At 40.0% G+C, this 16,183-nt stretch overlaps 1 protein-coding gene across 2 annotated transcripts in view; it reads right to left on the bottom strand.

Moving 5' to 3' along the window:
* Positions 1-12,693, bottom strand: part of ZNF326 (zinc finger protein 326) — a 29,570-nt gene extending 16,877 nt beyond the window's left edge. Inside the window, exons 1-5 of one of the 2 annotated variants that reach the window (XM_069789190.1) lie at positions 12,536-12,693; positions 11,978-12,052; positions 5,585-5,711; positions 3,097-3,502; positions 257-455 (exon numbers count right to left, since the gene is read on the bottom strand). In XM_069789190.1, coding sequence (XP_069645291.1) covers positions 257-455; positions 3,097-3,502; positions 5,585-5,711; positions 11,978-12,052; positions 12,536-12,551 — 823 coding nt within the window. In that variant the 5' untranslated portion in view covers positions 12,552-12,693. The remainder of the gene's footprint in view (positions 1-256; positions 456-3,096; positions 3,503-5,584; positions 5,712-11,977; positions 12,053-12,535) is intronic. The other variant, XM_069789191.1, reaches the window with a different exon arrangement.
* Between the last annotated feature and the right edge of the window lie 3,490 nt (positions 12,694-16,183).

Below are 16,183 nucleotides of genomic sequence, written 5' to 3'. Positions count from 1 at the left end.
TCTGAATGAAATAGTCTTCAGCAGTATATATTTAAGCGCCTCAAAATATTCAATTTCATTCAGCAAATTATCTTTGCAGTAGAAGAGTTAGAAGAGTAGATTCAGGAAATCTGTTGTGGAATACTTCAAAGGTAGAAAATGAAGAATTACAAAACAGCACATACGGCCCTCTTTTTCAATATTAAAACTAAATAATTCCTAATAAATAAAAAATATTAGTAATTTTAACTTAAGAGTTTTGGCACTTGTTACTTACTAGGTGATTTTTTCTGGCTCAGCTTCAAAATAGGTTTTGTCATTTTGGGTTTCTTGATAAATGTCCCACCAGGTTTGTTATATGGCTGTGGTATCATTTTTCTTTTTATTCCTCTAGCAGCAGCTGCTGCAGGACTGGGTTTGTTATGATAGTCAACAACAATTCCAGGTCTGTGCATTCCTCCAAAGTCTCCCATATGCTGAAAATTTGTGAAATCAAGAGAAAGGTATTAGTATATGAAATCTATATAAATAAAACAATTAGTTGGTACAATACAACTGTGAACTAAGTGTAACCTGCGTTCTAGAGCAAAATGCAGGGGAAATTTAAGCTCCAGGTTTGATGTTGTGTTGTGCAATGGCTTTGTGGGTGTTTGTGCAGTAGAATGAATACATATGTATAAACTGTGTTTCTGCTTATTCAGAACCATTGTCCAGACAATGAACGTGTCTCTAGCCAACCCAGTTTTTGACACTTTTGTCAGCAGCCCTTAAAAAAAAAAAACAAAAAAACAAAAAAAACACCAAAAAACAACCCCACTTCTTTATGCCAAATTATTAGCAGTCATTTGAAAACTGAGTAAAGAAGGTTGTCCAGTGTGGAACAGCGATTAATTGAAGAAAGCTCATTCTTTACTTATCTCTCCACTGAATTCAATAGATTCAGAATTTAAAAGTTGGGCCTGAAGGGAACAATACAAAAACATGGCAGCAATAGGAGTGAAAATTCAGTTGAAAGACTAAAACTTTCTATTATTTCTAAAATGCTGTACAGTCATTTGTGGACACTTGTTTATAAAAGTTAACTCTCTGAAGACATGGAATAAATGAGTAATCTGAAGAGGGAGAATTTAGGTAGCTGCAGTATTTTCAAAAGCGCTAACATCCTTCCTAATATTAACTCAATTATTTGAGTAATAAAGGGCAGAAAAGAGCCCACTGACTGGATGGGTGACTTGGATAAGCAGAAATATTTGTATAGCCATGAGAAGAGAATTAGTATTACACTATCGAAGTTAAAAGAACATAAAAAAACCTTCAACAAACTTTGTGAAAAGTATGACTTTTTTTTGAAGCAAATTTTAAATGACAAGACAGAATGTACCAAAACAGGCACTTTTCTTAATCAGAAGTCCATGCAAAAGATCTCCATGTTAATTTATTTAGTTAAGATAGTTACAGAACTACCTAGCATGTACACTTACACCGTACACATATAAATTTGACATGAAGTATGGACTTGGAAAATTTCAAGTACTTTTTTTTTTTTTTAACAGACAGTCTATCTATTAAAGGTGCAATGCATTTTACATATGGTAAGTAGTTTAGCCTTTACGTTCTCCTTTATTACATAAAGGACTAAAAAGATAAATTTCAAAAGAAAAACAAAAAAGAAATAAGGCTACTTTGTTGTAACTCTGCACAAAACTTTCAGATCTTCTGAAAGGATGGCATCCAAGCTTAAGAACCTAACACTTTCAGCTTCACAAGCAGAGAAACATAAAGATTAGAATCCATTTCTCATACCATGCTACATGTTAGCTAGCAGCCATGTGCAAATCTGAGCTAAAATTTGAATATGGCAACTATAGTACTCAAGAATGCTGCAAAGTAGACTTTCTGGAACAAAACCACCACACAATTAGGCATTTAAAAGACCCAGTAAAAAATAATCTTCCTCTACACTTCAAGCTACAAACAAGTTGTATGATTTAATATTAAAGAATTGCTTCCCAAAGAAATATGGCACGCTTAAGAATTTTTAAAGGTAAGTTACACCTAGAGGCACAGGCAGAAAAGTATTCACTGAACTCTTCATTCTCAAAAAAAAAAAAAACCATAATCAGAATTGGGATTATAAAACCAAGATAAAGGGACACCATCAACTTAAAGTTAGTACTTCTTCAGGATTTTTTTTTATTCTCTTCTGTTGTATTTTTTTTCCCCTAGTTCATTTAACACCACACATTACTTCTCCAAACTGTGATCCACTATTGTGTGTACAGTTAATGTTGCTGTTTCTCGGACATACAGTTTTTATGTCCTACACTGGAAAGGAATCCACTGAAAAGGAGTTAGAACATTAAGTCTTCAAAACAAAATAAATACAAGTAACAGGACTAGGCACACTATCTGGAAATTAATCTCAGTTCTGTGAAAGGACCTGATTTCAAGTTGATGATGCCCCTTTAACCATGTTTTAATTTTCAAAAAGAATCACTGTAACTGCTAACCACCCACCTTTGTCATTTCCTCCCCATCACCCTTCCAGTACACAAGTCAGAGTAAGAATTAAGTTTAAAAGAACACTTGATGTTTGCCAAAGCATGTGTTCAACATATTAAAGAATTAGCTCAACTTTTACCTTTACGGGAAACAAAAACTACTCTAGCATTCACAACCTGGGTTTTATTTTTTGCTTATACATTGCACCTTTAACCTACTCAAAACTTCAAAAGACTTTGAATTAAACTTTTACAATATTCAAGAATTTCCCCACCAGCAGCAAAGATGCTAGTGTTTACAAGGAAAAATGAAAGTCCTTTTAATCCCTTTTAGACCAAACCTATTACTTTTTTCTTCACCTTTCAAACAAAAGGAGAGATTTAACAAACCTTATCAACTAGTCTTCTATTACTCATTACTTTCAACAGAAAGAGGGACTGGGTTCTACTTGAAGACAGCTTCAAGGGGGTAAACAACATTGTCATCAACCATGATAGTTTGCTTGGACAAAAAACCCCACACTGTACTGAACAGTGCATTCATTTTAAAGCAGTGGTCTTGAAAGGGTTTAAAAGAGTGTCTAGTGAAAAGAATCTGAAAAGATTCTGTACTTACTCCTCGGCCTCGGCCTCTGCCTGTTGATGGTCCTCCAAAAGCATCATAGTTTCTGCTTCCAAATCCACTTTCAGGATAAGCAGGCGTTCCTCTCCCCCGAGAGCCTACAGGTGCAGGCTTCATATGGGGTGAAGAAAAACTGCTGTAGGAAGAGTAACTCTCTCTTCCTCTGTCCTCCATAAACCCAGGCCTCAATTTTGAACGGGAGTAAGGTGCTTCCCAGCTAGACCCGCCCTGGTTTCTACCTCCGAAAGAGTCAAGGCTATTCCGGTAGGAGTTGTCAAATCGACCACCATAACTACCTCCGAAGCGGCTTTGTTCGGGTTCATTATAACCATAGCCAGATCTGTACAGATCTCGCCCACCCAGAGAAGACCCGGAGTCGTAAGACTCATAAGGTCCAAACCTGGAAAAGTTGCACAGTGAGGAGAAAAAAAAGTAAGCTTACTAATGTTATACATTTCAAAAGACAAGTTATCAGTTGACATTTATCAACTAAAATCAATTTATTACTATACTGGTCTGTACAGTTGTGTTATTGTTTAATCTTGATTAGGGCTGGGCAAATCACACTATGACCAGATAGAAAGCTATCTGAGCCATTTTTGCTACAAACAATTCTAAAGTTCAGTATGCCTGAACTTTGTTTAATTAAAATTTTCAGCAACATTTATTTACTAAAATATTGTTAGAGCCCAGCCCTAGTCTCACAAAAATAATCACCTGCAGACATTCATAGGCTAGTCAAACTCTCCTTTCTTCAAAATCATGCCCTCATATTCTAACAGTTAAACAGCAGTTAAAAGGCGGCTTAGTTCTGAACTGAGGAGAAAAAAACAAAAACTTTTTTTTTTTTTAAAGTGGTACAGTTGTAAATCTTAACACCCCACAGTTCTAATTTTACAGGAAAAATACACGTGCTCTTCCATTCATATTTGTACTTTTTGGAAATTTTCTTTCCTGTAAAATTCAGTCTCCCAATCAAAGAGTTCATGATCTTCAGTGTATCCATCTTTCACTTGCAGACCATTAAGTCTAGCAACTCAGGATTTTTAAAGTCTACCCAATGCATGCATAGTGGACAAGACAACAGTCCTTGGAATTTCATAGTAGGGTAACAAGGAACTGAAATCTTTAGTTATTTACCAAGAGTTTGCTTTACCAGGGGTTGGGGAAGGGAGCATCAGGCTAGAAATCATCAATATTTGTAACCACTTGGAAGGGAAACACATTAGTGTCCCTGAAGGGTTATAATAGGGTGATTCAGCAGGAGTTGGGAAAGACAACCCCTTGACTGATAAAATATAAACCAGAACAGACTCAAATTACTAACTGTATCTACAGTAAACTGAATGCCTTAATTTTAAAATATGTTAGTCTCAGAAGACCCACAGCTACAGAGAAAATGACGCTATCTACAGAAAGAGCCCATGCACAATATTAACGTTACATGGCAAGAGACATTTCGGTGTTGAAGTAGTCATTCAACCTCAATCATATGCAGATTACTATATGGTAGGTACAGCTCATTCCTGAATCTCTGCTCAGACTTTTAAGTCAATCTTAATGTTCATCATTAAACAAATTATACTTAACTAAAATGTTTAACAGAACCGTGCAGCAAAACACAACACTTCTCCAGCCTCCCTACTTAGTACTGTCCTTGCCCAGTGGCACTACAGTGACTACAGACAAGAATCATACAGTAGTCTGACTACAGCCAGAGAATTCAAGGGCGCACACAAGAAAACCATCAGATTATCTAAGTTTTCTTCACATTTTATTTCCTCCAAGATAGAATCACTACTCTGAAAAGCATGCTTCTTTGAATACAATGTTAAGACCTAAATCAAATCAGCTGCTCCCTATGGTTTTTATCTGAAAGAGCAACAGTAATAGTATCCTAGCATTAAATACACAACTTTAAGACCACTGCATCAGAATTTTTATTTTTAGACCAATCCATCTTGCAAAGCAGCCCAGAACGTGTACGCAGTTTTGAGTGTAATCAGTACCTGCCAATGAAATAATCTGGACATGACTTTCAGATTCAATACCAAGATCATTTGAGCACTGCACATTCAAACCAAAGAACACATACCCTAAATGTTCCTTGAAAACGGAATGTTGATAGATTCAGTCTAAGGTACTAAACCAGTTAGGTCTAGTCTGCTATGTCAGAAATGGTATATCAGGCCAATCAGCTACAAATTGCTAGCCATTACTGAAAAATAAAACTTTTTGCATTTTCATTCAAAAGACGCATTGTTTCACTGTCAAACTTTTCCACAAAAATGCTGATTATTACAAGAATCTAACTCTTACAGTTTGGTATTTGCCAGTATTTATCGAACATTAAGACTCAGAATGAAAGTGTTCATATAAAATCATAACAACATGCCTCAGGAACACTTAAGTTAGAAGATAGAATGATTTAAACTTAAATTGGGTTTGATCAATTCTTGGGACAACTGAAGGATTATTTTACCTGTTACCACCACCACCACCTCCTCCGCCTCCACCTCCATGACTCTCCATCCCATAGGATTGGTTAAGGTAAGAGTCCATGGATCGTGGGCCACCATAGCCTCCATGCCCATAATCACGGTCCATGTCTAAAAAAAGAGCAGAAAAATGTTTATAAAGAAAGCAAGCAAGAAGCCTTATTAAGTAAACTAGTTTAAGTTCTTAAGTAAAAGGTTTACTCTTTGCCACAGTGTTTCAAACAAAACACAAAACTGCCAGTTGTAAACCAATTTCGACACAGTGCTTAGGGAAGCTGTGTATCTTTGTCATCATGTGAGCACCTCTTAACTGAAATCAAGTTCGTATTTGTTCCCAGTAGTGGATACTCGGGATTATTGTTCCATCAGCTGGAATTTGGATGCAAGTTAAATTAGGAGAATTAAATGAAGAAGCCCTAAAGAGAACATGTCAAAGTTAGTGGAGAATTAAGGCCACTTCCCACCCTTTAATAATACACACAGCTCACACTGAATACCAGAAGAAGCCTTCACTCACATTGACCGAGACCCTGGGTCAAGGTTACAAGCTGTCGTGCTACAGTGCAGACTCTGTATATAAGCTACAGTCAAACAAAAGAATTTTCTCCCATCTAGCACAAACAAAAATCCACCCAAATAAGCACTGAGTTGCAGTTCACCAACTGCACTATGTTGGTATTTCATAGCTGAACTATGTCACTTCATGACCTCTTTGTATCTTGTAATGAAGTCTGGCAAAAGAGCCACCTTCTTCCTCAACACTAGAAGTCCTATGTAAAAGTTCTGGTTAAATAACCACTCGAACTCAAAGCACTAAAACAGTGTCATAGATCTGCATAATGAGTATGATCCGCTGTTTTCCTGTCACATACACAATTTGGACTTCACTGGCATTCTAGTGACCAAAACTCTTCCCGGTACCAACCAACACTAACTTTTGGATAATACAAAGAAAGCCTGGCAAGTCAAGCCTCACAGAAAAGGTAACTCAGAGAAGGGAAACACAGCGAACACAGGAAGGATAAAAATAAAACCACACAGACTTATACTCTCTCTTGTCAGAGTGGACTTTATACATTTCAAAATCTCCAAGTGTAAACCATTGACTTTTCCAGAACAGGACAACAAACTCACTTGAAATTGTAAGGAATTTTCCTGTTTAAAGAAACACAGTAATTTTCCATGCATATCATTGCATGAAAATAACTGTAGTGATGAAAATAAGTATATATACTATTTCCTGTTTGTACCTGCTTCTTGTTAGCACCAGGCAGCCACCGTAATTTACTTTCTTACATGTGTCAACAACAAGAGTTCTGCAGATGGTATTAAGCTGACTGTATCACTTTTACACAGATGTTCTTAGCATGCCTGAATAGAGACTCCAACAAATGAAGATCTCCTCATGATTTTTTTTTCTTCTAATGATCATAGGTACTTTGTAAACAATTAAAGATGATACTTCTGAAACAAACAAACAAAACTCTGAACATGGAAGTCACACTGCAACTTTCCATATGGCAAACATACAATAAAGATTCTGCAGCAAAGCACAAAAAAAGCTTTTCAAAATACTGATCATGTAGCACTGCACAGCATCAACTTAAATTGCAAAAAGTTACTCTTTAAAAAAAATGGCTGAGGCTTTTAATAGAAACATCTAATACTCCTCTCTGGTGTGACTGCATGATCTACCACCTAATCCAGTGGCATACCCTCAAGACTGCCTACATAAAGATGCAGGCCAGTAAAAAGAGTAAGGTAGTCAATAAAATAAATTCAGCTTCACAAAAATTAAGGTTAGATGATCCCATGGTCAATCTTAGATCCAAGGGTGGTGGTTGTTTTTTTTTATATACAGTATATCTAATCAAAAGACACTGACATTCCGAAAACTGAAATACCTGACCTGAAAGCACCCAATAATTTACCCTAGTTTCACCAGCTCCCTATTATCTACAGACCCTGAGATGGCACAAAGGTAATTAGGTTAAGAGTAGAAGAGGTGAATCAAATCATTCAACAAGGAAGAACACAACAGACTGTCAAGATTCCTGCCACTGCAATCCAATTCCATTACAGTGTAGGAAGTAGTGACCTATGCCAGAAGTTCACTAGTGGGAAAAACATAAAAACATCCACAGGCAGAAGAACTCTTCCAAAAAATGTTTTGAAGCATAGTTTTGAAATAAATTTTTAGTCTAAAATTTTTAGCATGAAAGCAAATACTAGAATACGGTTTACAATCACAGGATAACTTCTGACATCCACTTTTGCTCAACACTCTCCCTACTCATCCACGGTTCACGTTATCTAACATCAGCAGTCTTGCTGTAGAGCTATGCCAGTCCCTAAATCCTCAAATCACTGCCTTTAGGACATCACCACCTCCTCCATAACAGTGAACAACTCACTCATCCTTTCCAGACTCACTGCACCGCATTCACCTACATTATAATATACTCACATTTGAAGAGGTTTAACGGATACAAAAGGTACAAAGAAGCAAAGAGGGATGATCACTTGCATGATTTTCTACTACAAGAAACTGGAGGCAGAAAATGAAACTTAAAAATAAAAAGCTAAAAAATTAATGGGATCTTTTTTCACAAAACAGGTACTTAAGCCTGGAACTGCTCTGTGACAAGAGGTTACTAAAAATGTACATGGATTTAAGAAAGAAATTAGATAAATCCACTGACAAGAAATTCAAAGGATGTCAAACATAAAGACTATGTCTCTGGTTCAGAAAGCCTCCATGCTGCAAACCAGTGAAGTCGTATAAATATACTGAAGGAGTACTTGTACAACTCCGTCCACATCTCCAAACAGACAGTGACGTACTGTATGTTGGTGACATGGGACAGACATAACTTTGATCCAACCTAATGAAGGTGATCTTATGATCTCCTTCCAGCTATTTAATTAACTGTTTCAGATTGCTAAGCAGTTAACCTGTCTTTCCAACCACTGGCCTCCTGGTTCAGTCATTTTGTCAGCAGCAAACTTTACCGAAGATTTACAGATTTTACACTTCATGCACGGAGCTTGACAAAGATAATGCATTCAAATTAAGTGCACTATTTCTTCAGATATTAAGCTTTTCTTTACTCTGAAAGTCTGTTCTCCAGATAGGCTTTATCCTAAAAAGGTGAAAAATGTATAAGACAACAGTAAATGTTCACTTAAGTGAACCAAAATAAAAATATTTCAATTTTTAAATGTAGTAGCTGAAAAATAATCACTTGCACAGCTTTAATTATTACAATCTCAAGGTAAACAGCTTTTTAGCTGACAAACCTCACAACCACAGACATCAAAATCCACTCGCACTGGCCTCTTTCACACTTTAGATTCTTCTTCTCCTACCTAAAGCAAGACAGAGGGACATGGAACATTAAAAAAGCTGTATCTGCACAGAACGATTTCCTCTGCCTGTAGCCTGCTCCCCATTCACCATTATGTTAGCTCTAGCTGTCACCACCAGCTCAGACACATAGAAGTTGCCTGTCTGCCTGCAGCAGAATCTGCAAACTATTTAGACTAAATGTGAAATTGTTTCACATGCTAGGAGAACATGTGCTTAAGCACTAGAGAAGAACCACCAGGAATTGTATTGCAGTGTCTCACACTGAAAATTCAAAAGTATAGTATTTCATTTAAGTTTAAATAGTAACCATTTATCAAAGAAACCTTTGAAGAAATATTATATCTGTGTATCTATGAATACTACAGAGTAAAAAAGAGAAAGGAAAAAAAAAAAACGTGGTTCATATTTGCTCCTAAAGTTTAAAAACGAAAGAGTAAATCGCTTGAACTGATGAAGGCACTGACAAAGTATCTGAAACAGAGTTTGCTGAAGGAATAAATCAGGTTTTGGTATCTGCAGCCTCTTGCATAAATACAGTATAGATGAATGAGCTGTTGAACTAAAGCACAGAAACAGAATTGCAAAGAACAATCTCACTTTTCATTTCTAGATCATACTTAAAGTCTACAGGGGCAGGGGAGAGAAGAGTTATGTCAAAGGAGAAAAAATATATTACCTCTAAAATAAAAAAGAATGGGACACTAAGAAAGATATGTTCAATTTACAAATTAAAATGTTGATGAACATGTACTCCTTCAGATTAAAAAAAAAGTTGTATCTGGTGCAAAGATCATTTAAAATAGCTGCAAAATAAATCTCAATAGGCAGCAAAGAAAAATGAAATTTTCCTTAGGAAAAGAACTAGGAAGTTAAACATGTAGTAGATAAGACTCAGAATCCCTTGGTACAAAGGACTCCATTTAAAAGAAAAAGCTTAAGATCAGAGAACATTGAAACCATATTCACAGCACAAAGAAGGGAAATAATTTTCAATAGTGTTCTCCGTGTAGAGCACATGAAAAGGCTAGGATGATGAGAAAAGAGAAAGACCTTGCAGCAATAAATAATAAATGAAAAAATAAGCTTCAGTAAAATAAAAATAACCTTGAAACAATAAAAAAAAACCACAACAGAAGTACCAGCTTGAAACAAGCTGAAGTTCCCTATATTTTAAATTCATAATCCACAATGACTACAACAAGCTTAAAGATCCATTGTGCAATACTAAGCAACATTTTTTCCAGGCACGTTACCTTTTTCATAACAGTATGCCTGCTTTAAGTTTACAACCTTGTCATTAGATAGAGGAGTTTTGACACATCAAGTCCCACGCAAAACAAGGAACCAATCCAACAATGTAGATGAATTTTAGGAATAGCAGTAAAAGCCATTTCCCCTTCTAGATCAAAAGGACAATAGTTACAGTAATCAAAATGTTAACATGAATAGTTAATATTATTTCTGTTAATAATATTAACAGAATTTATTCTACAGGCCATGTCATCTCCACCTCAAACCAAGTCATCAGCAAGGGACAATGGTGCAATTACAGCAGTCATCAGCCACCCAATGAAAAGTGCTTCATGCTGGCTGAAAGTTTCCAACAGGAAGAATCTTGCCAAGAACTCAAATGAACACTGGGCAAAGATGAAAACTCTCAACATCCATCCTCTGTTGCCATCTACTGGACCCCTACAAAATAGCCTTTAGCCCACTGTACAGAATCAGAGTAAGACAAAGGTTTATGCATGCCTTACTAATGTACATACACTGCATAAACATTAATGTTAAATGTTTTAAGCTGCATACATCATAATTAAACTTCTTTAAGAATTATGAATAATAGAAAGCTTAATTATCACAATGACAACTATTATTACAGAGGTACATGAAAGGACCAATCTAATTGTACAACATACATTTAATTGGTTACTTCCCATAGGATGAGCCTGGATTTACTTTAATACTACTGTCATTAGATCTCAGAAAAGCAGGTTCTGGTTAATGGCTACAGTGAATATTCCAATAAGATACTTAAACTGCCACATAAGAAGAATCCTTTTCTACTAAAAATCTAAAGGACATTTAATTTGGAATCAATACACAAGATTAAAAAACAGGGCCATAGTCTTAATTTATTTTACTATGAAGAAAGATAAATGCAAATTAGTATCATTGGCAAAAAAGCTAAGACTCAAGGAATGTATCATAAAAATTATCATAGTGCAATCAAAGATGTCTGTAATCCAACGTGTTATTTCTGTATAACAGCCAGCAAGAGAGTATCAAGAGATCCAACAGCAAACGCTTATTTCATGATGTCTGTAAATGAAGCTTGGGTACAGTTTATGGTAAATTTTTTATATTAACATCCTTTTAGTACTTGCTTGCATGCTGGTGAGAGATGTCAAATCATTTCTTGAGTCTTACTAAACTCATAACCTTAATCATCTTACAAAAATATGTGCATTCGTTTTTGTTGTATCTATGTGGCATTTTTGATAGTGTAAAAGCAAAAGCTAGCTTTTGCTGTATCATATATACTTTATGTGCTTTCTATATTCCTTCCCAAACTATTAGTTAAGGTAAACTTAAAAAAAAAAGAAAAAAAAATCAAGCTATTCCAGGTTCTGTTTTTTCCATGTCTGTATAAGAGGGAGAAACATCCTCTTTCAATAGAAGTAGCAAGAATCAAATACAGCAGTCCATAAGAAAACAAAATACTGATTTATGCAAAAAGCATCATCATAAGAAAAGTCTGTATTTCCCCCCCCATCCCCACTCCTTGATCTCACAATTTTGATTTGGAACGTGCAGGAGTTCATGTTGACATGCCCAAGATGAAAATCAAGTCTCACTCCCAGCCAGTTATAACTCCTCCAGAAAACAACATGTGCAGTCAAACCATATTACGTACTTTTAATAACCCGTTTGTTTTTTGTTTTTGTCAACACTGACTGTTCAGCCCCAACGCTTTTTACAGGTTAGACGTATTTATAGCTCATACCTGAGACTGACCCACTGGGCATGTTCACACCACAATGCATGGGGGTATCTGGGAATCTCCAATCTCTGTCTTCAGCTGGAGAGGATGGGTCAGTGAGAATGACTTAGTGCTTAGCAAGAGCTGGACGGGAGAGACAGGGAGCCGCAACAAGAGGCGGCTCTCTCTCCTGTCGGATCTCCAGTCTCCTGACACGACCCCCTCACGGAGCTCGCCCCGAGCTCCCCCCGTCTCTGCCCGCGCCGCCCCCGCCCGCCACCTCCCCCTCGCCCCCCGCTCGCCCCGCGCCCCAGGGCGCCTCGCCCGCGGAGGGCCGCCCCCGCCCGCGCCGCCCGCCCGCCCGCGCCGCCCCCCGGGAGGGCCCTCCTCCCGCGCAGCCCTCCCGCCGCCGGCCGCCGCCGCAGCTCCCCCGACCCGGGAGGGGCGGCGAGGAGGTGGATGAGGGGGCTCCGTCCTGCGCGGAACAAAGCGGCCGCTGCCATTTTGAGACGCGGCCGGGCCCCGCGGCGGCAGCGGTGGCGGCGGCCGGGCCCTACCCTTGCTCTGGGGGTGCGCCCTCACCTTCCCCGTAGTCCATGGCGGTGGCGGCGGTGGCGGCGGGCCCTGCTCCCCGGACGGCTGACGGCCGCGACAGCCCGGCGGCGGCTTCTCTCAATGGCGCCTTCCACCACAACGAGGCGAGGCGGGACCGGCGCGCGGCAGCACGGCGATTGGCCCGGGCGCCGCGTCACGTGAGCAGGCCGAGCTGCAAGGAGAAGGGGCCCGGGACCGGCAGGGACGCCGCGTGAAGCCCTCGCGCAGGGTGCTTAGATCGGCTGCGTCACGAGGGAGGCTGCGCGGCGGCGGCGGCCATGTTGGGCCCTGGCAGCCGCCATGTTGGGCCCTGGCAGCCGCCATTTTGCGCTCTGGCGTCGGGCCCTGTCATGCTTGAAGCCGCTCCGGGATTACAAGTAGGCGAAACATCCACACCTTCACTTTCCCACACACATCCCCTTGGGCCCTGGTGAAGTGGCCACTGCAGAAAACACTCCCCTCGGTGCACAAGTACCAAAATCTGTCCTTACGCAGACGTAGAAGTCAGGCAGTGCCTGGTGGGAGTGAGCCCTAGGTGGCTTCCTTGCAGCTGCGCAGCCCCAGACGTGAAGAGCCCCGTCCCATGGACCTGGTAGCTCCCAACGGGGGCTGCTGCTGTGTTGTACAAACCAAACGGTTTTGCAAAATAAAACTCTTGCTTAAGAAATGCCACCCCTGTAATGCCCCCCTTCGATGAACCTAATGTGTATTAACACCAGTTTATCTGTCAGTCCCAAGACAAAAGTATTTCAGCATCTCTAACAGGCTGCATTGAAACTGGTAAACACAGACTTCCATTTTAAGTTAGTTGTAAGATAACACTGTGCTCTATGCAGCCAAAGATTTGAGGAAGACTTTGCCCCAGGCACATCATAGTGCAAAAAAACCCACAAAGTCCTGTGTGAAGATCACATGAGGAAAAGTATTTCATTCCTTATAGTTACTTAATGCTTTATACAACCCTGAAAGAAAGAAAGAAACAAAAAGGGGGGAAAAAAGGCATGTGAGGGAGATGGCAATGAGCAGATCTGGTACAGAAAACCTGGGAATATGTCTCTGAAGCCAAGCTGTGGGTGAACTTTCAGGTTGTAAGGGCAGGCAAAGCCACTATCTCCTGGGGTTTGATTTTGTTCGGTCTTGGGTGGCTGACAGGATGGCATCAAAAACTTCCAATTTCTCCCCATCTGAAAAGTAATAAAAGCCCCATTGCAGGAAAGGAAGATTTGACTCACTCAGGTCCAGAGTCCCAAGTTATGTATTAAACTAAAATCTAAGTCTGGCAGAGCAGTCAGTTTCCCTCCCCAAGCTCTGGATGGCAGCAGATGCGAATCTTCTTGAATCGCAGACTTCAGCTACAGCGAGAGGAGAGCACCGCGGCCGGCAGCTTTCCGTGATGAGCTCTCTTCTGGTAGCTCTCAGCTCCCTTCTTTCCCCAGCATTGCAGAAGAAATACGTGCAAAGAAAATGGTTATTCCTTGCCAAAGGGAATCTTTCCTTCAGCTTCACCCCGACTTCCCAGCCAAAGGTACGTTATGCTTGAGCAAAGCGGTGATTTCAAGGTCCACATAGCCCTCATACAGACTTGTTTGTGCACCCACGCCTTTACACATGCACCCGCGCACAGACCAGACAAGTTTCTTGCATTGAACATGAGATTTCTATAATGGGCATTTTCCTATATGTTCAGGGCTGTATGCCTCATGTTTGCAACATAGCAGCCTGTTTTCTGCAGCCTTTTTTGCACTGCTGGGTGCAGTGCTGCTCAACCTGATCTGTAGTCTTGTGCTTGTGAACAGGATCAAGAAGCAGCATCACGCTGCCCTGCAGATGGGAGCAGACCAGCATGGGGACTGTACGGAGGGGCTCCTGCTGGAAGGCACCGGCCGTGAGTGCCACTAGGCACCCTCCTCGGCAAGCCTGCCAAGGGCCTGCCCACCAGTTCACCACAACCAGGCACAGATGTTGTCTCTTCTCAAGAAAAAAATGTATTTTATTTTTCCCATGCAAGTAAATGCATGGGCACAGCTCTATGCATTTTGCTGTATGCAAAATAAAAAATGTGAGGAATTAAAAGATAGCATATACATGCACAGAATCCAAAGGCTATCCTAGGTAACAATTCAGTAAAAATGTGGTGGGAATAAACTGATTTTCCCAGGTGGCCTGAAACATGCAGCAGTCAAAATTGCTAGGTATCATCTCTGCTTGAGGACTCAATGCATGCTGCAGGATGAGTTGCTGAGGAATGCACTAAGTGCATTCTCACCCCTTTCCAATGCATCTGGCTGGTCCAAATGAGATAGCTAATGAAAATGCTATTGAATAAGCAGCTCTGAAGGGAGGAAATCATGCAGAATAGATAGATTTGTCATCACTGCAACAATATCTGGCTAATGGTTATTCAGAATAAACACAAAGATCCAGAAAACCTAATTCATTTGAATCAGCTACTCCTAAGATGAATGATTTAGCTGTTGCTCTGATGCAAAACCTACTGAGGGATTCAACAAATGAAACTCTCTGGTATGCTATGCAGCCTAAGGGGACTACTGCATAAAGGAGAACAGGATTTATAATGAGGTGCCTGAGAGGGAAACACTGGGATTGAACAGGAGCCTGTTAAAATGATACAGGATTATTATGAGATGCTTAGAGAAAAGGCCAAAGACAAGGAAGGGAGGAACAAAGGTAGATCAGGGAAGAACAAAAAAGATTGAGGTGGATTGGAGAAGGGGAATAAAAAGGACTGTTTGCATTTAAGCAGGCTGCTGGTCAGTATGTTTGTGTGGCTGAGCCCTGTGACTGATTGCCACTGTCTGTCCTATCTTCTTTTTAAATTCTGTTTTTAACTATATTTCATATGATTGTGTTCTCTGTTCTGTGTCTGTGCATGTGATCTGCTCATAAACTCCAAGCCGGACTGGTGAGTTGAATGAGCAGTCTGGGAGACTGGTACAGGGAGACCCTTGAAGGGGGTTTTCCTTGAGCACATCCTTAGAACTGGGATCGGGCTATGCACGCTGCCTGCGTGTGTGGTGTGGGTCTCTGTAAAGACCTAGACTGAGAATGGGCAGAAGTAGGACCAAGGCACCTAACACTCTCCGTTTGTAGGATAAAGGACATGGTGCCAAAAAGGCATCTTTTTTGTGAATCTCTCCACTATTCTCCTAAAGCACATTTGTTCTTCAACTAATCCATCAGCATATTTACTCATTAGAGCCTACTAGACTACCAAGAGTCACAGGGTTAAGCCTCTATATTTTCTCATTAAAAATTTGACTTCATAGGTTAGAAGCAGCCCCTGAAGAAACCAATGATCATTGAAATCAGCAGAAAGATTCAGACAGACTTCAGGAAGCTCTGAAGTGAGCCCATGCACATCATGGCATGGTTACTTACAATTTGTACACAGCCCCCCAGTCTTATTATGAGAATTACTGCTATCCTGTGTGTTGTTTCACCATCTGGGGAAGTTATTGACAACAGAGGTGGTCGTTATGGGGACAGCAGTCTGTCAAAGAAAAGAGGGTGCATGGTAAAGAGAACATCCAATGATGAAAAATTTGTTCTCATACCAACAAGCACTTTAGGCACCGGACAGAAGCGGAGGTGCTTTCACATGCAGCCCTGCAAACA

The sequence above is a fragment of the Haliaeetus albicilla genome, chromosome 8 (assembly GCF_947461875.1).
Source record: "Haliaeetus albicilla chromosome 8, bHalAlb1.1, whole genome shotgun sequence".
Lineage (NCBI taxonomy): Eukaryota > Metazoa > Chordata > Aves > Accipitriformes > Accipitridae > Haliaeetus > Haliaeetus albicilla.
The sequence above is the reverse complement of the archived record's forward strand: the minus strand, read 5'-3'. Positions and strand labels throughout refer to the sequence as shown.